General features: G+C 40.2%; 2 protein-coding genes across 2 annotated transcripts in view; both read left to right on the top strand.

The window, feature by feature from the left end:
* Positions 1–319: 319 nt before the first annotated feature.
* LOC117340935 lies at positions 320–1,865 on the top strand. The gene is made up of 2 exons (XM_033902727.1): positions 320–1,091; positions 1,726–1,865. The coding sequence occupies exons 1-2, from the start codon at positions 320–322 to the stop codon at positions 1,863–1,865; spliced, it is 912 nt and encodes a 303-aa protein (XP_033758618.1).
* A 473-nt stretch (positions 1,866–2,338) lies between these two features.
* The window catches only part of LOC117316901 (protein lev-9-like), a 55,371-nt gene continuing 31,841 nt past the window's right edge, over positions 2,339–25,868 (top strand). The window contains exons 1-2 of the mRNA XM_033871683.1: positions 2,339–2,926; positions 24,908–25,045. Coding sequence (XP_033727574.1) covers positions 2,875–2,926; positions 24,908–25,045 — 190 coding nt within the window. The 5' untranslated portion in view covers positions 2,339–2,874. The remainder of the gene's footprint in view (positions 2,927–24,907; positions 25,046–25,868) is intronic.

The following is a 25,868-nucleotide window of genomic DNA, read 5'->3' on the forward strand; positions in this document are numbered from 1 at the left end:
TTTAACGCGAATATATATTGATTTTGTTACATGTAAATATATGTACTTCGTCCTGCTGTATCAATACAAATTAAAACAAATGCGTCGGTATCTGATTGTTTTAAACGTCATCACTGAATTATATTTCTGATTATGAATGATGAAAAAAGCCGATAAAAGGCAAATTCTTACTACATTTCGACATACTTATACTCTATCTAAATGCTTACAACAATCTAAATATTGCATATAACACTCTATATAAATGCGTACACTCTACCTAAACGCTAACACTCTATCTAAATGTGTCCAATCTATCTATATGCTTATAACAAACGGCATGACCACAGGCACGAGGGAGCGAGGTCGACAACGGCATGTCCACAGGCACGAGGGAGCGAGGTCGACAACGGCATGTCCACAGGCACGAGGGAGCGAGGTAGACAAAGGCATGTACACAGGCACGAGGGAGCGAGGTCGACAACGGCATGTCCACAGGCACGAGGGAGCGAGGTCGACAACGGCATGTCCACAGGCACGAGGGAGCGAGGTAGACAACGGCATGTCCACAGGCACGAGGGAGCGAGGTAGACAACGGCATGTCCACAGGCACGAGGGAGCGAGGTCCACAGGCACAGGCGAACGAGATCGACAACGGCATGTCGACAGGCACGAGGGAGCGATGTGGACAACGAAATGTCCACAGGCACGAGAGAGCGAGGTCGACAACGGCATGTCCACAGGCACGAGGGAGCGAGGTCCACAGGCACAGGCGAACGAGATCGACAAGGCATGTCGACAGGCACGAGGGAGCGATGTGGACAACGAAATGTCCACAGGCACGAGGGAGCGAGGTCCACAGGCACAGGCGAACGAGATCGACAACGGCATGTCCACAGGCACGAGGGAGCGATGTGGACAACGGCATGTCCACAGGCACGAGAGAGCGAGGTCGACAACGGCATGTGCACATGCACGAGGGAGCGAGGTCGACAACGGCATGTCCACAGGCACGAGGGAGCGAGGTCGACAACGGCATGTCCACAGGCACGAGAGAGCGAGGTCGACAACGGCATGTCCACAGGCACGAGGGAGCGAGGTCGACAACATCAGTACGTTTTCAAAACTGATCATTTTAACATTAAATTTACAAATGGTTGCTGCTGTTGGAAAAATATTTTATGTTCATCGTAAAATTGAATGTAATTTCACTGTGTTTTTTCATTCGGCAACTATTACAGGAATACAATACAAACTTATAATTGGGAAACTTTTTATGTATGTAAATATGGGGTCTTAACGGTCGACATTCAGAAAGTTTCGTAACGCTTGGAGTACGTTACTTAACAGTAGGTTTTGAGACCTTCTTCCAGGCGGTTATATCTATATAAAATATCTACAAGAATAAATATTGATCTGATTTTATTCTGATAATTGTTTTTGAAACTACGAGTGGGTAATAAATGCAGGCGGACGACCGTTGTTTACAATAAATAAATGATCATCGGTTCCATCAGCACAGATTCTCGGAGGTGGCTGACAAGATATATCGCCATACAATCGCCCACTTTGGATTATAAAAAACTGGCACTATAACGACGTTCTTCAGTTAGGAAAAGCTCCAGATCCGGAGATGTGCATTAGCAACGCTCTCCCTCGAGTGCTTTTCAAACGATTCCATTACGGAATCACACATTTAGATATCTCCAAATATTTTTTATTATACAAACAATTATGTCTTCTTAGATTTAAAGCAAGCACCGGCGCCCCTCTGCAACCTCTGCTGGTGTGTTGGCGGTGCTGATGGTTCCGTGGCGCGATCCGAGAGATATGGCTCTGTTCATTGGCGTAATGGCTTGTATCACCAGCGTTTTACACCGACGTAATTACATGACACGTTGATGGTCGATTGCTTAACTTGCTGTGTTTGTTTACATTTTCTGTAGCTAGTGGTTTTCTCGCCTAAATGTCTTATTCCTAATTTCCTTCTTTAAATCTCCCTCGCCCACTCTCTCCAAGATTAAAAATCAGCGAATGTCGCCAGAAATATCACCTGAAAGGCAATTGGTTTCTTTCTTCGAATTGGTTTTTTGTCTATAGATGTATCAGACGAACCCGAGTTTGTTAGTAACGTATATACCGTCTATCCCCTGGGCCTAGCCTCCGTCGAGCGTGAAAGGGATTCGGACGCAAATCGTCATCACCTTCATCATATAATAAATATCCTAAAGCGAGATGCTACAACTCAAAATCAGTTTCAAATTCGTTCCTGAATCAACGCCAGATCTGACAAATTAGCTGCCGCTGTACAGTTGAATCCCTGCTATAAACACTTGTGGAATTCACATAGCACGGAGATGAGTAGTGCACGGCCTTGAAACGTACAACATATGTTATGATAGAAGTATTGAAAACGCAGAGAAATTGACCAGGGACCACAGAGAGCGACAGTACGGCTTAACAAATAGGCGGATTGGGATTACTGACTCAGTCCAATAACTCCTTTGGGGAACAACTTTCTCAGACAACTTAATTGCACACCGCACGTCGTTGTTTTTGGACAAGTTTAGACCGGTTAGTTAATTCTTGTGACGCTGATGACTCTTCTGTGGAAATGAGTTTTCATACAACTTCTCTACTACTCCTCGGCCTAGCTGTCCACCACGTGCGCGTTCAGAGTTGTCCAATAGAGATAAAGTGCACGGGAGGGCGAACGAGCTTTAAGTCAATATAGGCAGGATCTACAGAGAAATGTGCAAATCTAATTAGTTTCCGAGGTCGGGCGTGTGTCAGCCGGGGTCTAAATAGCTCGTCACAGATCCGTTCTAAAGTGGTAGTGAAGCGTGATTCAGCGGCTGTGTGCCATCGTCACAGATAACTGTCTACACACGGAACATGGAATTACGTGGACTGTACCTGCTGTCTTTGATGCTTGTGTTTACATATGGTAAGTCTGCCTCACACTTTACACACATGTGCGTTTTACACCTGTGCGGTGCACGTGTTTGTCGATGTAAACAGACGTATGAGATTCGTTACCTACAGAACACACTGGTGTCTTACATACATCTCTGTAGTTGTTATTAGACTGACGACCTGGTGATATCATTTTGTACTACAATGTTTTGGCCATCAGATGCGACGTAACTTAAATTTAATGTCCGTAACAATGTCATGAATCTGGCTCCTTTTGTCCCGTGTTTATCCTCTTGTGGCGTTCCACTATAGTAAGAATTTGACTTTTAAATGACGGCTATAACAAAGTGACTTGTTTTTGTGACACATCTCAAAATATGACTTTGTAACTTAAATATTTTTGGAACAGTTGTCTTTGTAACACGAATATTTGTCAATAAGACAACTGTTTGTTTTTATGAATTAGATATAATGTAAGTAGCACAAACATTTGACATTGTGACACAAACGTTTTGTCTTTTTAAAACGTTAAAAAACACCGCATTGTAAAAGGTAACACATTATCGGTAAGAACTGTACATATTGTACATATTTGATACACATTCAGAAAGCTTACACATTTAAGTTATGAACGGTACATACTTTATACACTCTGAGAAAGCTCAACACATTTAAGTTATGAACGGTACATACTTGATACACACTGAGAGGGCTTACACATTGGGACGGTACATAGTTGATACACACTGAGAGGGCTTACACATTGGGACGGTACATACTTGATACACACTGAGAGGGCTTACACATTGGGACGGTACATATTTGATGCACACTGAGAGGGCTTACACATTGGGACGGTACATACTTGATACACACTGAGAGGGCTTACACATTGGGACGGTACATACTTGATACACACTGAGAGGGCTTACACATTGGGACGGTACATAGTTGATACACACTGAGAGGGCTTACACATTGGGACGGTACATATTTGATATAATCTGAGAGGGCTTACACATTGGGACGGTACATAGTTGATACACACTGAGAGGGCTTACACATTGGGACGGTACATAGTTGATACACACTGAGAGGGCTTACACATTGGGACGGTACATACTTGATACACACTGAGAGGGCTTACACTTTGGGACGGTACATATTTGATACACACTGAGAGGGCTTACACATTGGGACGGTACATACTTGGTACACACTGAGAGGGCTTACACATTTGGACGGTACATATTTGATACACACTGAGAGGGCTTAAACATTGGGACGGTACATATCTGATATAATCTGAGAGGGCTTAAACATTGGGACGGTACATATTTGATACACACTGAGAGGGCTTAAACATTGGGACGGTACATATTTGATATAATCTAAGAGGGCTTACACATTGGGACGGTACATATTTGATACACACTGAGAGGGCTTACACATTGGGACGGTACATATTTGATATAATCTGAGAGGGCTTACACATTGGGACGGTACATATTTGATATAATCTGAGAGGGCTTACACATTGGGACGGTACATATTTGATACACACTGAGAGGGCTTAAACATTGGGACGGTACATATTTGATGTTTATTTGGAGGACTTAGACATTAGGACGTAGTATCTGTTTTGGAGGACATGGACATTAGGACGTAGTATTTATTTGGAGGACTTACACGTTCTCGGTATCTATAATAACAACTGCTGTTTATCTTGTTTACTACGTAGGTACTCACTCCGACCAAAGGTCAAACAGTGAAGTTAGAGGGCGCGTTAGAGAACTTAATCTAATCACTATCTGGCAGAAATCACGATAATGTTACCAAAATCAATCATCGCCGTTCACAGAGAATATTCTGGTGTTTCTCATATCATCAAATGCTTGTCATTTAAGGGGGGATTCCTAATGTGCAGCCTGTTCCTGTGTTCATAAGTGAAAACAACGTCATATTATTCGACTCTGTATACCTCCAGCCCTGTTAATATGTGCAGCAATTCCTTATGTACAAAACACGTGTGAAAGTTGTGCAGGAGATTACGTTTGATTATTTTGTTATGCTTTCAACATTCATTTGTTTGGCGCGGATGTTTTGCATTATTGATGCGAGACGGGGAGAAGAAATATGATGTTCTGTCTATAACCTTCTGTGCTGTGTAGCATGCATCATCTTACGCTGGTTTGGAATACTGCATTCTCTTTATCTGTAGAGATAATAAAGTTCTCTATGAAAAACCTTTCTGCCAATATCATAGTTCACTGTGACAAATTTTCTGTCTATACTACAGTTTACTGTGACAAACTTTATGTCTATACCACAGTTCACTGTGACAAACTTTATGTCTATACCACAGTTCACTGTGACAAACTTTATGTCTATACCACAGTTCACTGTGACAAACTTTCTGTCTATACCACAGTTCACTGTGACAAACTTTCTGTCTATATCACAGTTTACTGTGACAAACTTTCTGTCTATACCACAGTTCACTGTGACAAACATTCTGTCTATAACACAGTTCACTGTGACAAACTTTCTGTCTATATCACAGTTTACTGTGACAAACTTTCTGTCTATACCACAGTTCACTGTGACAAACTTTCTGTCTATACCACAGTTCACTGTGACAAACTTTCTGTCTTTACTACAGTTCATTGTGACAAACTTTCTGTCTATACTACAGTTTACTGTGACAAACTTTATGTCTATACCACAGTTCACTGTGACAAACTTTCTGTCTATACCACAGTTCACTGTGACAAACTTTCTGTCTATACCACAGTTCACTATGACAAACTTTCTGTCTATACCACAGTTCACTGTGAAAAACTTTCTATCTATTACACAGTTTACTGTGACAAACTTTCTGTCTATACCACAGTTCACTGTGACAAACTTTCTGTCTATACCACAGTTCACTGTGACAAACTTTCTGTCTATACCACAGTTCACTATGACAAACTTTCTGTCTATACCACAGTTCACTATGACAAACTTTCTGTCTATACCACAGTTCACTATGACAAACTTTCTGTCTATAACACAACAGTTCACTATGACAAACGTTCTGTCTATATCACAGTTCACTGTGACAAACATTCTGTCTACACCACAGTTCACTATGACAAACTTTCTGTCTATACCACAGTTCAATGTGACAAACTTTCTGCCTATACCACAGTTCACTATGACAAATTTTCTATCTATACCACAGTTTACTGTGACAAATTTTCTGTCTATACCAAAGTTCAGTGTGACAATTTTTGTCTTTACCACAGTTCACGGTGACAAACTTTGTCTATACCAAAGTTCAGTGACACAAACTTTTTGTATATACCACAGTTCAATTAGACAATGTTTCTATCTGTACCACAGTACAGTATTATAAACCACACTCGCAATGATAAGTAGCATAACTTTTTGCTGATAACAACAATACCTTCATATAATTGAAGATATTGTTGGGACCGTATACCACAACCTAGAAAAACAAAGTATATTGTAAAAGAATACATTATTGTCTCTAATACAGTCCTCATGGATACTGTAGAAAACACGTGTTTCTGAATTACAGTATCCGGAGGTGGAGAATCCAATCTTGTAACTCACTCTTACATCATGGCCGTCCGCGGAACATCGTCATGTTTATTGATAAATCTTTGACACTCGCTGTTATTTCCTAGTTAAATTAAATCCACCCCTGTCAAATGCCATTTTAGGTTTTGATAGAGTAGAAAATGGAATCAATGTTTTAAAGTGAGACAGATCAAGGGAAGTGATATACAACCCTATGTACAGTACCGGACATAACGTGACTAATGAGTTACAGAACAGTGTGGACTGTCTGTAATCCGGAAGGTAGACAGCCGAGACCCGTCGTGTTATCCGGCGTTCCAACCAATTGTATCCAATGGGCGAACTTTACTTACATTATATATTTCAATGAAACTTTTTCTTCTATCGGAGTTTTTTTTTTTTTCTAATGAGAAAACATGTTATCACTAGCTTTGTAAATAGCATACTACTCATAAAAGTTATCAATGGAAAGTTTCTTCTTCACAAAGTTTATGAGTGAGAAGTAAAATTTGCGTCTTCGCGACGTTCACAACAGTGATTGCGACGCATACAAACATTAACGCGTTATGATCGATTCCAGGACTTTTTATCACTGGTTTGGGAAAGGGCCTGTTTGTCTCATTTTGGGAAAAACATTGGTGAATTGGGAAAGATTTGTTCAGGAGTAAACCGCAACTTTTTGGAATTTGGCTAAAATATGAAAGTATTGCTATTGGGAATGGGGCCCATTAACGGCCGAAAAAAGTACCCAGAAAAAAACATGGATTCCATCAATACGCTAACAAATGTTAACGATGTCTAGTCTGTTGTCACGAAGGTTACAAACGTACACTGTACGTTATCCTCGAGACGCTTACAAAGGTTTACGTTATCCTCGCGACGCTTACAAATGTTTAAGCTGTATACACAGTGTCTAGCTACGCTTGCAAACGTTTACGCTATACAAGAGTCTGTGTCCTCGCGACGCTTACAAACGTTTCCGTTGTATTCTCTGTGTCCTCGCGACTGTTACAAACGTTTACGCTGTATACTCTTTGTCCTTGAGGTCCTTTATTTCCTCATTGCTCGGCGTTTCTGTGCTTTGTTTAGCACTTGTATTGGTGTCTCCTCGACACCAGTCAAAAATCCTCGCGAGGCTTTCAAACTTTGATGCCGTATAACCTGTGTCCTCGCCACATATACAGACAGTTACGCTGTTTTCTCGTGTGAAGTTTCCGTACAAGAAGTGGCCGGTTTGCCGAGATTTCCAACGAGGATTCAGTTCTCAGTCAATAAAACCGTAGAAAAACAAAGTAGAGAAACCCACCACGTACATCTGCTCCCTGACACCCAGGATCACATTTCGTATAAGAAACATGTTTATCGAATAGATTGCTGCGCAGTTTTCAAAAAATGACGGAGCTATCTATGAAGGAACCAGTAAAATCTGAGTGCCCTAGAAACTGTATTTTTTATTAGAATTATTTGGAAAATCAACAGGATCGCTTTCAGGCTAAGCCAGTTAATTGACGATCAACTAATTATAGGATCCTTTCAAAAAAGTTTCAACTGCGCGCAAACAGTTTATTTAGTGTTAACATTTCCCCTGACGGCAGTGTATTATTTTTGTGAAGAAAGAACGTGTTATGTGTTATTAATACAGGCTGTGTACATGTTACATCGCCGTCGTACGTTTGTTTAGACTACACAAGGCCATTATAGGATAAATAAAATGTCTTTCCTCAACATGGTATCCACTCCAGGGAGCCGAGCACTAGGAGTGGCATGGTACCAGTATAGGATACAGAAGGCTACGTATAGTATAGTGATGTACAGCAGATTTCTCCTAAAGCGGGAACATCTTCATGTACACCACAAAACTGTAAAGAAATTGATGTCGGTAAATATAATATCTCTGGGCTGATTAGAAAGATAATCATATCTTAAGTGTACCGTAGTAAAGCCCTCCACACGTCCTTATTGACAATGAACTTCGGTCAAGAGGCTAACTTCAGCTGCTGTCATTGCTCGCGGTGTATTACTCTCCAGTATCACAAATACTGATAAAATCAAAGCCACGATTTTTTCATATCACTAATGCAAATGTTATCAGAGAGAATGATTTAAGAGGAATAAGATATCCGACCATTTGTTTAGAACATGTGGAACACCAGGAAGTAGAAATGGACGATTTAAGTTGTGATGTAATCGTCGGTATAGGGGTAGTGTTTACATCTGTGGTGATGTAATCGTCGTTATGGGGGTAGTGTTTACATCTGTGGTGATGTAATCGTCGGTATGGGGGTAGTGTTTACATCTGTGGTGATGTAATCGTCGGTATGGGGGTAGTGTTTACATCTGTGGTGATGTAATCGTCGGTATGGGGGTAGTGTTTACATCTGTGGTGATGTAATCGTCGGTATGGGGGTAGTGTTTACATCTGTGGTGATGTAATCGTCGGTATGAGGTTTGTGTTTACATCTGTGGTGATGTAATCGTCGGTATGGTGGTAGTGTTTACATCTGTGGTGATGTAATCGTCGGTATGGGGGTGGTGGTTACATCTGTTGTGATGTAATCGTCGGTATGGGGGTAGTGGTTACATCTGTGGTGATGTAATCGTCGGTATAGGGTTAGTGTTTACATCTGTGGTGATGTAATCGTCGGTATGAGGGTAGTGTTTACATCTGTTGTGATGTAATCGTCGGTATGGGGATAGTGTTTACATCTGTGGTGATGTAATCGTCGGTATGGGGTAGTGTTTACATCTTTGGTGATGTAATCGTCGGTATAGGGTTAGTGTTTACATCTGTGGTGGTGTAATCGTCGGTATGGGGTTAGTGTTTACATCTGTGGTGATGTAATCGTCGGTATGGGGTAGTGTTTACATCTGTTGTGGTGTAATCGTCGGTATGGGGATAGTGTTTACATCTGTGGTGATGTAATCGTCGGTATCGGGGTAGTGTTTACATCTGTGGTGATGTAATCGTCGGTATGGGGGTAGTGGTTACAACGGTTGTGATGTAATCGTCGGTATGGGGGTAGTGGTTACATCTGTGGTGATGTAATCGTCGGTATCGGGGTAGTGTTTACATCTGTGGTGATGTAATCGTCGGTATGGGGGTAGTGTTTACATCTGTGGTGATGTAATCGTCGGTATGGGGGTAGTGTTTACATCTGTGGTGATGTAATCGTCGGTATGGGGGTAGTGGTTACATCTGTGGTGATGTAGTCGTCGGTATGGGGGTAGTGTTTACATCTGTGATGATGTAATCGTCGGTATCGGGGTAGTGGTTACATCTGTGGTGATGTAATCGTCGGTATGGGGGTAGTGTTTACATCTGTGGTGATGTAATCGTCGGTATGGGGGTAGTGTTTACATCTGTTGTGATGTAATCGTCGGTATGGGGGTAGTGTTTACATCTGTTGTGATGTAATCGTCGGTATAGTGGTAGTGTTTACATGTGTTGTGATGTAATCGTCGGTATGGGGTAGTGTTTACATCTGTGGTGATGTAATCGTCGGTATGGGGGTAGTGGTTACAGCTGTAGTGATGTAATCGTCGGTATGGGGGTAGTGTTTACATCTGTTGTGATGTAATCGTCGGTATAGGGGTAGTGTTTACATCTGTGGTGATGTAATCGTCGGTATGGGGGTAGTGGTTACAACTGTAGTGGTGTAATCGTCGGTATGGTGGTAGTGGTTACATCTGTGGTGATGTAATCGTCGGTATGGGGGTAGTGGTTACAACTGTTGTGATGTAATCGTCGGTATGGGGGTAGTGGTTACATCTGTGGTGAAGTAATCGTCGGTATGGGGTTAGTGTTTACATCTGTTGTGATGTAATCGTCGGTATGGGGGTAGTGTTTACATCTGCGGTGATGTAATCGTCGGTATAGTGGTAGTGGTTACATCTGTGGTGATGTAATCGTCGGTATGGGGTAGTGTTTACATCTGTGGTGATGTAATCGTCGGTATGGGGGTAGTGTTTACATCTGTTGTGATGTAATCGTCGGTATGGGGGTAGTGGTTACATCTGTGGTGATGTAATCGTCGGTATGGGGGTAGTGGTTACATCTGTTGTGATGTAATCGTCGGTATGGTGGTAGTGTTTACAACTGTTGTGATGTAATCGTCGGTATGGGGGTAGTGGTTACATCTGTGGTGATGCAATCGTCGGTATGGGGTTAGTGTTTACATCTGTTGTGATGTGATCGTCGGTATGGGGGTAGTGTTTACATCTGTTGTGGTGTAATCGTCGGTATGGGGGTAGTGTTTACATCTGTGGTGATGCAATCGTCGGTATGGGGGTAGTGTTTACATCTGTGGTGATGTAATCGTCGGTATGGGGGTAGTGGTTACAACTGTGGTGATGTAATCGTCGGTATAGTGGTAGTGGTTACATCTGTTGTGATGTAATCGTCGGTATGGGGGTAGTGTTTACATCTGTGGTGATGTAATCGTCGGTATAGGGGTAGTGTTTACAACTGTTGTGATGTAATCGTCGGTATCGGGGTAGTGGTTACATCTGTGGTGATGTAATCGTCGGTATCGGGGTAGTGGTTACATCTGTGGTGATGTAATCGTCGGTATGGGGGTAGTGTTTACATCTGTGGTGATGTAATCGTCGGTATGGGGGTAGTGTTTACATCTGTGGTGATGTAATCGTCGGTGTGGGGGTAGTGTTTACAACTGTTGTGATGTAATCGTCGGTATGGTGGTAGTGTTTACAACTGTGGTGATGTAATCGTCGGTGTGGGGGTAGTGTTTACAACTGTTGTGATGTAATCGTCGGTATGGGGATAGTGGTTACATCTGTGGTGATGTAATCGTCGGTATGGGGATAGTGTTTACAACTGTTGTGATGTAATCGTCGGTATGGGGTTAGTGGTTACATCTGTGGTGATGTAATCGTCGGTATAGGGGTAGTGTTTACATCTGTGGTGATGTAATCGTCGGTATGGGGGTAGTGGTTACAACTGTTGTGATGTAATCGTCGGTATGGGGGTAGTGTTTACATCTGTGGTGATGTAATCGTCGGTATGGGGATAGTGTTTACATCTGTTGTGATGTAATCGTCGGTATGGGGGTAGTGTTTACATCTGTGGTGATGTAATCGTCGGTATGGGGATAGTGTTTACATCTGTGGTGATGTAATCGTCGGTATAGTGGTAGTGGTTACATCTGTGGTGATGTAATCGTCGGTATGGGGGTGGTGTTTACATCTGTGGTGATGTAATCGTCGGTATGGGGGTAGTGGTTACAACTGTGGTGATGTAATCGTCGGTATGGGTGTAGTGTTTACATCTGTTGTGATGTAATCGTCGGTATGGGGGTATTGGTTACATCTGTTGTGGTGTAATCGTCGGTATGAGGTTTGTGTTCACAACAGTTATTGGGTGAGTTGATGCCCCCTACTTGTTCCATCGTGCTTATTGCCTATTGCTTAATGCCCGAGCAATTCACCCTTCTTTTTGTATCGTGCTTATTGCCTATTGCTTAATGCCCGAGCAAGTCAACCTACTTTTTGTATCGTGCTTATCGCCTACTGCTTAATGCCCGAGCAAGTCAACCTACTTTTTGTATCGTGCTTATCGCCTACTGCTTAATGCCCGAGCAAGTCAACCTACTTATTGCATCGTGCTTATTACCTAATGCTTAATGCACGAGCAGTTAATCCTACTTATTGTATCGTGCTTATTGCCTACTGTATACTACCTATTCACCACCATTGTATGTAAGAACCAGACAACGAAAAGACAACATTAGGTAAGAAGGAAGCTGGTCCTGTGTTTTTATGGATGTCTATACAACTATAACAAGTCGTCTGTGCCTGTCTGCTGCGCTTGTCAGTAGATTTTAGGGGAAATACGCCTTATATTTGTCACTAAAAAGATATTTATAGAATTCATTTTTTTCTGAAGGGACATTAAGGAAAAGAAAATTGTGTGCTATGAAGCCAATTCATCACCCAGGACAGTAAGAAACTTTCATTTTCAAACATTACCTATCTGGCTGAGTTCTTACCGTGTCTTTGAATGGCGTACTTTCTGCAGTATAGCCTTGGTAATTGAAACCGTTCTACACATATGTGACATGTCAGTTCTGTGCATCGAAGAAATATTTTCGTCAAACTTGATATTATTACCATGACTACGACTGAAAAGGAAATTACCAATCATATTTATAATCATAACTCATATTTCTAATTCCAAATATAGTAGTAAATCAACAAGGAATGAAAGCCAGCTTTCGAATGGCATTTCCCCGATATTTTCTTTAAAAATTAATTTCTTTCCGCGCCCTGATAATATAAAACGCGGATCCTGAACAATAGCAGTGAATGCATGTATACAGGGAATATGATAAAGGCTCTACATACAGCTATTGTCAGGGGTATTACAAGTCTACTGTAAACTGTAAATTATCATTGTATTGATTAAGTAGAAGGAGAGCAAACCTTTTGATTTAAAAATGAAACCTATATATAGATTTCTTTCTCCACAAGGCACGGAACTGCTTGCATGTTTGTGGAGATTAAAAAGATGTGATAAATACCGCGGAGATATCGCAATGATTTCAAATTATAAGTCAATAGTGACAGTGCCAGAAATGTCCGGTAGATCTCAAGGTTTATAACTCACGAGACACCTACCCGTGTGTTATAAGTGATGACTCACTAGACACCTACCCGTGTGTTATAAGTGACTGGTGACAGTGCCAGAAATGTCCGGTAGATCTCAAGGTTTATAACTCACTAGACACCTACCCGTGTGTTATAAGTGATGACTCACTAGAAACCTACCCGTGTGTTATAAGTGACTGGGGACAGTGACAGAAATGTCCGGTAGATCTCAAGGTTTATAGGTCACGAGACACCTACCCGTGTGTTATAAGTGACTGGTGACAGTGCCAGAAATGTCCGGTAGATCTAAAGATTTATAGGTCACGAGACACCTACCCGTGTGTTATAAGTGACTGGTGACAGTGCCAGAAATGTCCGGTAGATCTCAAGGTTTATAGGTCACGAGACACCTACCCGTGTGTTATAAGTGACTGGTGACAGTGCCAGAAATGTCCGGTAGGTCTCAAGGTTTATAACTCACGAGACACCTACCCGTGTGTTATAAGTGACTGGTGACAGTGTCAGAAATTCCCGGTAGGTCTCAAGGTTTATAGGTCACGAGACACCTACCCGTGTGTTATAAGTGACTGGTGACAGTGCCAGAAATGTCCGGTAGGTCTCAAGGTTTATAACTCACGAGACACCTACCCGTGTGTTATAAGTGACTGGTGACAGTGTCAGAAATTCCCGGTAGGTCTCAAGGTTTATAGGTCACGAGACACCTACCCGTGTGTTATAAGTGACTGATGACAGTTCCAGAAATGTCCGGTAGATCTCAAGGTTTATAACTCACGAGACACCTACCCGTGTGTTATAAGTGACTGGTGACAGTGCCAGAAATGTCCGGTAGGTCTCAAGGTTTATAACTCACGAGACACCTACCCGTGTGTTATAAGTGACTGGTGACAGTGTCAGAAGTTCCCGGTAGGTCTCAAGGTTTATAACTCACGAGACACCTACCCGTGTGTTATAAGTGACTGGTGACAGTGCCAGAAATGTCCGGTAGATCTCAAGGTTTATAACTCACGAGACACCTACCCGTGTGTTATAAGTGACTGGTGACAGTGCCAGAAATGTCCGGTAGGTCTCAAGGTTTATAGGTCACGAGACACCTACCCGTGTGTTATAAGTGACTGGTGACAGTGCCAGAAATGTCCGGTAGATCTCAAGGTTTATAGGTCACGAGACACCTACCCGTGTGTTATAAGTGACTGGTGACAGTGCCAGAAATGTCCGGTAGATCTAAAGGTTTATAACTCACGAGACACCTACCCGTGTGTTATAAGTGACTGGTGACAGTGTCAGAAATGTCCGGTAGATCTCAAGGTTTATAGGTCACGAGACACCTACACGTGTATTATAAGTGACTGGTGACAGTGCCAGAAATGTCCGGTAGATCTAAAGCTTTATAGATCAGAAGACACCTACCGTATATAGCGGGCTGAAGTTAGCAGCGGATTCGTTATTCGTTATTGGGGATTCGAATAACTGGCAGCGGTTGGCGATTCGAATAACGAATCCAGCAGCGGATTGGGGATTCAGTGTTTTATGTTTAAATGATATTTCTTTTAATTGACATTTTGACGATTGGATTCAAATAACAAATCCGCTGCAGCAGTGGATTGGGGATTCAGTTACATCTAAGTATTTTTTTCTTATAGTAATAGATTGGGGTTCGATTAACGAATCCGCTGCCAGCAGCGGTTGGAAAAGTAGGTGGAGGCGTTTGTATATTGTATCTATATCGACTATTAATTGTCTTATCTGTGAGTGTTGTATATTGTATTTGTGAGTGTTGTATATTGTATCTGTGAGTGTTGTATGCTACGTATATCTGTGAGTGTTGTATGTTGTATATTGTATCTGTGAGTGTTGTATGTTGTATCTGTGAGTGTTGTATGTTGTATATTGTATCTGTGAGTGTTGTATGTTGTATCTTGTATCTGTGAGTGTTGTATGTTGTATATTGTATCTGTGAGTTGTATATTGTATATGTGAGTGTTGTATATTGTATCTGTGAGTGTTGTATATTGTATATGTGAGTGTTGTATATTGTATCTGTGAGTGTTGTATATTTGATGTGTGAGTGTTGTATGGTGTATCTTGTATTTGTGAGTGTTGTATGTTACGTATATCTGTGAGTGTTTTATGTTGTATATTGTATCTGTGGGTGTTGTATGTTGTATATTGTATCTGTGAGTGTTGTATATTGTATCTGTGAGTGTTGTATGTTGTATCTTGTATCTGTGAGTGTTGTATGTTGTATATTGTATCTATGAGTGTTGTATATTGTATCTGAGTGTTGTATGTTACGTATATCTGTGAGTGTTGTATGTTGTATATTGTATATGTGAGTGTTGTTTATTGTATCTGTGAGTGTTGTATGTTGTATATTGTATCTGTGAGTGTTGTATATTGTATATGTGAGTGTTGCATGTTGTGTTGTACGTAAATTGTATATTGTATCTGTGAGTGTTACATGTTGTGTTGTACGTAAATTGTATATTGTATCTGTGAGTGTTGTATGTTGTATATTGTATCTGTGAGTGTTGTATATTGTGTTGTACGTAAATTGTATATTGTATCTGTGAGTGTTGTATATTGTATCTGTGAGTGTTGTATGTTGTATATTGTATCTGTGAGTGTTGTTTGGTGTATATTGTATATGTAAGTGTTGTATGGTGTATATTGTATCTGTGAATGTTGTATGTTGTATATTGTATCTGAGTGTTGTATATTGTATCTGTGAGTGTTGTATGTTACGTATATCTGTGAGTGTTGTATATTGTATATGTGAGTGTTGTATATTGTATCTGTGAGTGTTGTATGTTGTATATTGTATCTGTGAGTGTTGTATATTGTATCTGTGAGTGTTGTATGTTGTATATTGTATCTGTGAGTGTTGTTTGTTGTATATTGTATCTGTGAGTGTTGTATATTGTATCTGTGAGTGTTGTATGTTGTATATTGCATCTGTGAGTGTTGTATATTGTATATGTAAGTGTTGTATGTTGTATATTGTATCTGAATGTTGTTTATTGTATATTGTATCTGTGAGTGTTGTATCTTGGATCTGTGAGTGTTGTATGTTGTATATTGTATCTGTGAGTGTTGTATCTTGGATCTGTGAGTGTTGTATGTTGCATATTGTATCTGTGAGTGTTGTATATTGTATCTGTAAGTGTTGTATGGTGTATATTGCATCTGTGAGTGTTGTATATTGTATATGTGAGTGTTGTATCTTGTATCTGTGAGTGTTGTATGTTGTATCTTGTATCTGTGAGTGTTGTATGTTGTACATGTATATTGTATCTATGAGTGTTGTATATTGTATCTGTGAGTGTTGTATGTTACGTATATATGTGAGTGTTGTATGTTGTATATTGTATCTGTGAGTGTTGTATCTTGGATCTGTGAGTGTTGTATATTGTATCTGTGAGTGTTGTATATTGTATCTGTAAGTGTTGTATGGTGTATATTGCATCTGTGAGTGTTGTATATTGTATCTGTGAGTGTTGTATATTGTATATGTGAGTGTTGTATGTTGTATATTGTATCTGTGAGTGTTGTATGTTGTATATTGTATATGTGAGTGTTGTATATTGTATCTGTGAGTGTTGTATGTTGTATATTGTATCTGTGAGTGTTGTATATTGTATCTGTGAGTGTTGTATGTTGTATATTGTATCTGTGAGTGTTGTTTGTTGTATCTTGTATCTGTGAGTGTTGTATATTGTATCTGTGAGTGTTGTATGTTGTATATTGCATCTGTGAGTGTTGTATATTGTATATGTAAGTGTTGTATGTTGTATATTGTATCTGAATGTTGTTTATTGTATATTGTATCTGTGAGTGTTGTATCTTGGATCTGTGAGTGTTGTATGTTGTATATTGTATCTGTGAGTGTTGTATCTTGGATCTGTGAGTGTTGTATGTTGCATATTGTATCTGTGAGTGTTGTATATTGTATCTGTAAGTGTTGTATGGTGTATATTGCATCTGTGAGTGTTGTATATTGTATATGTGAGTGTTGTATCTTGTATCTGTGAGTGTTGTATGTTGTATCTTGTATCTGTGAGTGTTGTATGTTGTACATGTATATTGTATCTATGAGTGTTGTATATTGTATCTGTGAGTGTTGTATGTTACGTATATATGTGAGTGTTGTATGTTGTATATTGTATCTGTGAGTGTTGTATCTTGGATCTGTGAGTGTTGTATATTGTATCTGTGAGTGTTGTATATTGTATCTGTAAGTGTTGTATGGTGTATATTGCATCTGTGAGTGTTGTATATTGTATCTGTGAGTGTTGTATATTGTATATGTGAGTGTTGTATGTTGTATCTTGTATCTGTGAGTGTTGTATGTTGTATATTGTATCTATGAGTGTTGTATATTGTATCTGTGAGTGTTGTATGTTACGTATATCTGTGAGTGTTGTATGTTGTATATTGTATATGTAAGTGTTGTATATTGTATCTGTGAGTGTTGTATATTTGATGTGTGAGTGTTGTATGTTGTATATTGGTTCTGTGAGTGTTGTATGTTGTATATTGTATCTGTGAGTGTTGTATATTGTATCTGTGAGTGTTGTATATTGGATCTGTGTGTGTTGTATATTGTATATTGTATCTGTTTCGACTATTAATAGTCTTTTTGTGAGTGTAGACATGTTTCATATTATGACATATTTTGAAAAGCCTGCAATAATTATTAATATATACATTAAAAAAGTGATTCAGCTCTTTAGAACAGAGTTGTGTTTCCTCAGTACATCACATGACATAATACTGACTCCCCATTGGCTTCACACATGGGTAATATGAGGCAATAGTATCCCGCTCCTGCGGGCACTTTGGCACTATCGTTGGCGCGGAATTGAACGTGACTCTATGTCATCCAGAGACAATACCATTCATTAGACAATAGTGCCCTAAAAAGACGACAACTATGTATAAATATTAACCATCTCCGACTCGCGACGAACGTTTATCGGAAACTCTATGGAGATTTCCGTCATAATGTGGATTTCACGTCACGATTTTTGATTCCGGACTACTATAACAGAACGAAAAGCCCAGATAATACATTCCCCTGCAGCTATCCTCCTGTGGTTGTACCAAAGTGCGATACCACGCTTACGTAAATACCAAATGTAGCTGTACTAAACGTTGACGTCACTTTGTTATGTTGTACGATTGTCAGCAGTTGTGGGCTTTTACGCGGGAGGTTACTAGTGTAAAAAATGTAAACCTTAATATAATCACATACTTGAAATAGTGTTCTCGTAATCAACTGTTCATCAGTGGTGTAATGATATTACCGAAGACTGCAGAATACCAATGACTCGGAGCAATAGGGGTAATCTGTGTGTTAATTAGAATTCCATCATTAATACCGGCAACATTTATATTACCAAGACTTTTCAATAACACAGACTCCCAAGTTACCCAACCTCAGTAACACAGAAGATTCATTCCATATATTTTTTGCGTCTTTGACAAATGACATCGAGGGCATTGCTTTGTCTGGAAGTATTTCTTTGACCTTCTACACTGGGGAAGAGATGTACTTGGTTAACACTGAGAATGATGGGATAGACGACATAATGCCCGGATGTAAATGACACAATTTGTAGATACTGTACTTCATGACTGTAGAATGGGCTCTCGAGACAGGGATGTGTTATTGTCTGTCTTTCGCCTGAGTCATGCATACCTTTTCATAGCCGATGTATGCACACTTTGTATTCTGTTCACGGTTTTTTGGAATATTTATTTGATATTCTAATCTGTCGTCGTCAAATAAGCATTCTAATGTTCGTACAACCCGTATTGCAGAGAACGGACACCACAACAGGTGTGGGCATTTCCTATCACACCTTCATATCTGCCGAACTAACGCGTCTGACGCATTGCCACAGTTTAATCATAGCTGCCGAACTCATCAAAGTCCATTACCCAGTGACATAATAAATTATGAGTTCTGGGAAAATTCGATCGGTCCATTTTTCAAGAGGGAAAATGAAACAGAATATTCAATTAGAATTATGAGAGAAACGTGACAGAATTCACACTGGATTTTTGGAAACATCCAAACAAACGTCGATGTCGTACGGAATCCGATAGAGGGCAGGCCATCTAATAAGTCTCCGTACCAGACTTGTACGGATCGACCGCTCTCACTACCGTGTAGTGCCGGTAAGATGCCTATAAATGGACAGTCACACCTCGCCGGTGTGATGGCGTGATAAATTGACATTTACAGGTAAGTTACGATAATATGACGGTCGATTAACGACAATTGTACAGCAGCGTGTCGACGGTACATTGATGACTGTGTTTTTGTCCACAATTCTGCGAGTACGTTTATTTATGGGGTTATAAATATTTTTTTACATGTTAAGCGAGCAGCCGTCCGTTATTTTACCTGCAATGTTACATCACCGATCGCGTGCCCTTTCGGCCCACTAAATCACCAATAAAACGGTCCTCTCATCAGTCTTAATTCTGTATTACAGGTAGGGACATTCTACTGTCTGTGTTACAGGTAGGGACATTCTACTGTCTGTGTTACAGGTAGGGACATTCTACTGTCTGTGTTACAGGTAGGGACATTCTACTGTCTGTGTTACAGGTAGGGACATTCTACTGTCTGTGTTACAGGTAGGGACATTCTACTGTCTGTGTTACAGGTAGGGACATTCTACTGTCTGTTACAGGTAGGGACATTTTACTGTTATAGGTAGGGACATTCTACTGTCTGTGTTACAGGTAGGGACATTTTACTGTTATAGGTAGGGACATTCTACTGTCTGTGTTACAGGTAGGGACATTTTACTGTTACAGGTAGGGACATTCTACTGTCTGTGTTATAGGTAGGGACATTCTACTGTCTGTTACAGGTAGGGACATTCTACTGTCTGTATTACAGGTAGGGACATTCTACTGTCTGTGTTACAGGTAGGGACATTCTACTGTCTGTGTTACAGGTAGGGACATTCTACTGTCTGTGTTACAGGTAGGGACATTATACTGTCTGTGTTACAGGTAGGGACATTCTACTGTCTGTGTTACAGGTAGGGACATTCTACTGTCTGTGTTACAGGTAGTGACATTCTACTGGATGTTACAGGTAGGGACATTATACTGTCTGTGTTACAGGTAGGGACATTCTACTGTCTGTGTTACAGGTAGGGACATTCTACTGTCTGTGTTACAGGTAGGGACATTCTACTGTATGTGTTATAGGTAGAGACATTCTACTGTCTGTTACAGGTAGGGACATTCTACTGTCTGTGTTACAGGTAGGGACATTCTACTGTCTGTGTTACAGGTAGGGACATTCTACTGTCTGTGTTACAGGTAGGGACATTCTGCTGTGTTACAGGTAGGGACATTCTACTGTGTTACAGGTAGGGTCATTCTTCCTCTATATTAACGCCATCCCGTTCAGCACATGTTTCACGTGATTACAAAAGATCAAACCCAATCATACCGGTCTTTGCTTTAATGATGAGGATGGCGCTGACTAGATACGATGGTATTTACGGCGATGAAAGCCGTAACATCAAGGTTAGGACACGATTCGCGGTCTATTGATTGATATCACTAATATTCAGTCACCAGGAACTGTTACATGTTTTACACGTGCACATGAAATTATTTTATTCATTGAATGTGCGTGTTTATTAATGGCCGAAAAACAAAAACAAAAAATGAAACAAAAACAAAAACAAAACAAAACAGAGGTCGAGGAAATCAGGTAAACTGAGACTACCGAAAAAGTGATCGGTTTATGTTCCACCATGATCGCTGTCAGATCACGGAGAAAGTCCAAATGTAACTCTTTCCCTGCTATGAAACATCGCCTTGCAACCATCGACATATGACAATGACAATGTTTCAGAATCAATTTTTATAAGATCTTTTCTTTACATATTTCATACTTAGAAAATGAAGGATAAGTTGATAAGTAATTCGAGTAAAAAGATTAGATAAACTCTCTCATGATCTGAAATAATGTCTGTAATAGACTAACAGGATGTTTTGGATGTTGAGAATTGGTTTTGTGTAAAATTAGAAATTAGGTGAGAACATTTCGAACTTCAATTAGTTTCTTTTTTAACTCAATTTGAACACAGAACGACTTCCGGTGACGACAAAAGTTATGTCACTGGCTAAATTATTATGCGATCACTTCACAAGTCGCCGTGAAACTAATTTAGCCTGGGATATAGAAGCAGACGCTTATTTGACGCAAATGTAGTTTGGCGAGATATCAAAAGACGGTAACGTGACAGATCGTCATGGAACCAAGGTAGTTTTGTGAGATAGAAGCAGACGACCACGCGACAAATCGTCATAGAACCAATGTAGTTCGGTAAGATAGAAGGAGACGGTCACGCGACAAATCGTCATAAAACCAAGGTAGTTTGGTAAGATAGAAGCAGACGACCACGCGACAAATCGTCATAGAACCAAGGTAGTTTGGTAAGATAGAAGCAGACGACCACGCGACAAATCGTCATAGAACCAATGTAGTTGGTAAGATAGAAGCAGACGACCACGCGACAAATCGTCATAGAACCAATGTAGTTCGGTAAGATAGAAGGAGACGGGTACGCGACAAATCGTCATAAAACCAAGGTAGTTTGGTAAGATAGAAGCAGACGACCACGCGACAAATCGTCATAGAACCAAGGTAGTTTGGTAAGATAGAAGCAGACGACCACGCGGCAAATCGTCATAGAACCAAGGTAGTTTGGTAAGATAGAAGCAGACGACCTCGCGACAAATCGTCATAGAATCAAGGTAGTTTGGTAAGATAGAAGCAGACGACCACGCGACAAATCGTTATAGAATCAATGTAGTTTGGTAAGATAGAAGCAGACGACCACGCGACAAATCGTCATAGAACCAACGTAGTTTGGTAAGATAGAAGCAGACGACCACGCGACAAATCGTTATAGAACCAAGGTAGTTTGGTAAGATAGAAGGAGACGGTCACGCGACAAATCGTCATAGAACCAAGGTAGTTTGGTAAGATAGAAGCAGACGACCACGTTGAAATCGCCATGGAACCAAAGTAGTTTGGTGAGATAGGAGCAGACGATTTTTAGACAAAAATGCAGTTTTATGACAAAGAAGCAAACGATTATAAACCGACAGATCGTCATGGAAACAATGTAGTTTTGTCAGATGAGTGTCGGTTATGAATGGCACGATGTTGTTGTGTTGATCATTTGATAGCCAGAATAAAAGAACCAATATAAACAAGGTTTAAATAATAATGGCTAAAACCCTGAATGACATTACCCGTCGTGTTTGGTTATAAACACCCAATCATGCGGAAGACCTGTTAAGGTACACGTTTGATATGTTTGATTACCTGGTTTTATGACCAGACAAAATCGATGTGGATGTATCATTTTTACAGCAAGGTAGGTAGACATGTAGCACACCTCTGTCACCTTGACACACATCACAACCTGTAACTGCCGCCATCAATATTTCATAACCCCATTTCCGACTTGCCGTGTGACTCTCAGCATTGGTAATTTGGCCTGTTATTCAGAGAGTTGTCATTAGCTGTACTGAAGACAATACACCTTGTATAGTTGTTTGTTCTCCTTATGGCACGAATTCAATACAACAGTACCACAGTTGGTTTATACTTTATAAGAACACTCTGGTGCCTTTCAATTCATCCCGTGGCATCTTAGCTCGCCTGAGAATGGATCATTAAAATATGACAATGGTTTTACATACACATTGTTTGATGGAGGTTCTGTGAGAAAACTACTCCGGATGATAATCAAGTCATGCAACTGAACACGTCACGTGCAATTTATGTCGGGTCTCTAGGAGCGTTTTCCATTGTTGTTAAAGTGCGTTGTCATGGCGACGTGTAGTTAGATGGGTACTGAATAGATTTCTAGACATGAAATTCTTGTTTTAGGTACCGGCCAGCTGTTTTACGTTAGATAATACGCCTCACACACCCATGCACAAACATTGACATTGACAAAATTGCATCAAACTGAAAATAAAGCAGGTTTAATTACTGCCGTGTTAGGACTAACAGACGCCCATGCTCTTGCCGCGCCAGACTCTCCAGAGTCCTCAGACCTGCTGGTTTTGTTCCATTTGCATGCGGCGACATCCGGCGCTCATTAATTCCCGCCAAATCCGCCTAGACTAGTCATTTGTGACAATGCCTTGATCCTATGGCTATAATATAGGTTTGCTATGTCGTGGTACAGCACGCACGTACCAAGCCATGGCCGCTTAAATTGACCACTTAGTCCGATACACGCTCGGGCTTGACCCACGTAATACCGAACTCATTTTCTATCATTACCTAGGATCTATGACAGATGACTAGAAAAGGAGAATCTCCAAACGATTCATTTAAGGACACCGATTTATTCAAAGACAGTATCATCAATGTGTCCTGTAACGTGACAAGAACGGAGTTTTTGAGCGACACTAATGGAAACTCATAGGAAAGCATTATTCATAATTTTGTGTTTTTATTTCAATCTGTCGTCAGGATCTATTTCTGTCAATCGATGACGTTGACGTGAAGTTGTCCTATTAAGGCGTTAACAATGAGGAGTAAATACGTTTTTTTGTGTGATTTTACTGTAGATCTGCACTGTAAGCATTTAACATTAAAACATACATAAATAATGTATTCGCTTATGCAAGTAAAACACATATTGCCAAATGCACAATCGTGATGTGCCGCCACAAGTCTCTGAGCTGTGTTAGCTTAATTCCAACATCATAAATGCTACAACCATAGATTTAAGGATAAACAATTAATTTTGTTTAAATTTTGATCTCAGAAACTAAAAAAACAAAGAAAAAACGTTAACACTTATATTTAATGACACATCGGATCAGTCATTGGCGCCGTTTGCCATGTTCATTTGGGCTTTATATGCCTGTCATGGCGGCACATCATGATTATATGATTTCGATAGTTCATTTTAATACTGCGTTGCACCACGAATTAATTAAGATATATGTTCTATAAGACGAGATGACACCTTAAATGACGTCAATTTTAACTGTGACGTCAGGGGATTCAGAAATAATGAACGAAGTAAGAGTAACGCCATTGTCATCTCAGTGAAAATTCTTTGTCAGATATTTTCAGAGAGTTTCGAAAACATACCAAAACCCATGTAGCACGATTACTTCTGTCACTGTGGAACGTGGAGGGTACCGTGCCTATAGGTCAGATCAGGGGACGGCTTCATTTTCATTGGTTTAAAAATATTTGATTCCTTTAAAATGACAAAATGGATTAGGCACAAGTTCTTACAACTTAGTTAGCCCTTTCCTAACTTAAATGCATTTTGTATACTTCATTACTGTCTTGATGTTTGGATAGAATTTTTATCTAGATTGATTAAATTAACATCATAATTTGTTTTAATTTGTTGACAGTTGTTTCTCTGTACCCTAAACTACCCAAGAGTATTACCCAAGGCTTACACACTAAAAAATTGTGTAATTAAGACTACTTGGAATGGTTTGTATCTGTAATGTACTTACATATATAGGTAAAACTTTTGCTGTTTTTGTTCAAAAGTGATATCTTGATTTCCCCATAGAAGAATATTTGTGCCAGAGGATCTCTGGGAGATTTTGTTTTCATTACAACATACAGTAACACTTATTGTATAGTAGAGGTGTACCAGTGGTTAAGGACAGTGTAGGTGCCACGATGTTAATTGTTCATGAAACAAAGATGTTTGCGTTTCCTCTCTACTTTAGCTAATGTTTTTTTCATTTGTTCCTTTGCCAGCAAACGAAGACTGTCCTCGACGGATTGACAAAAACAATGGCCGCACATGTAAGAAGAAGTGCCAAAACGGGACTTGTGTGAGTCCCCGCAAAGACTGTCTCTGCGATGGAGCGTGTGGTAAAAGCTGTATCCTCAGAAGTGAGTCTGATAATAATCTGCCTGCATGAAGCATCCCACTCCTATTATCGCTTAGTGATTTAATGGGGGACATGTCCAATACAAACATTTACATTTTAAAAGTACAGTGCTCGAATTATCTGTATTCCCTATAGATTTCCGACATTTAACTTTATGTTTCGTTATTGCCAACATCATTCATGAACCAGCCTATAGTCATCAATATGTTTGCTTCTTACGAAGCGAGGGGAAGAGTCAAAGTGACGTTGATAAACATAGGATCAAACATAGTATTGGTCATTTGAATGTAAGTAATGAATGTTTAAACAAAACGTAAAATGGTTCTACGACATGCATACATTGTAACTGGTGATATACTGGTGATGTACTCGTGGTATACTGATGGTAAACTGGTGATAAACTCGTGGTATACTGGTGATAAACTCGTGGTATACTGGTGATGTACTCGTGGTATACTGATGGTAAACTGGTGATGTACTCGTGGTATACTGGTGATGTACTCGTGGTATACTGGTGATAAACTCGTGGTATACTGGTGATAAACTCGTGGTATACTGGTGATGTACTCGTGGTATACTGGTGATGTACTCGTGGTATACTGGTGATAAACTCGTGGTATACTGGTGATGTACTCGTGGTATACTGGTGATAAACTCGTGGTAAACTGGTGATGTACTCGTGGTATACTGGTGATAAACTCGTGGTATACTGGTGATGTACTCGTGGTATACTGGTGATGTACTGGTGATGTACTAGAGGTATACTGGTGATGTACCGGTAGTATACTGGTGTATACTGATGGTATACCGGTGTATATTGGTGA

Source organism: Pecten maximus, chromosome 2, assembly GCF_902652985.1.
Source record: "Pecten maximus chromosome 2, xPecMax1.1, whole genome shotgun sequence".
Taxonomy (NCBI): Eukaryota; Metazoa; Mollusca; class Bivalvia; order Pectinida; family Pectinidae; genus Pecten; species Pecten maximus.

Coding starts and splice junctions, on each gene's coding strand:
- LOC117340935 (XM_033902727.1), top strand. CDS start 320: ATGACCACAGGCACGAGGGAGCGAGGTCGACAACGGCATGTCCACAGG. Junction 1,092..1,725: donor GAGCGAGGTCGACAACATCA/GTACGTTTTCAA, acceptor ATGTCTTCTTAG/ATTTAAAGCAAGCACCGGCG.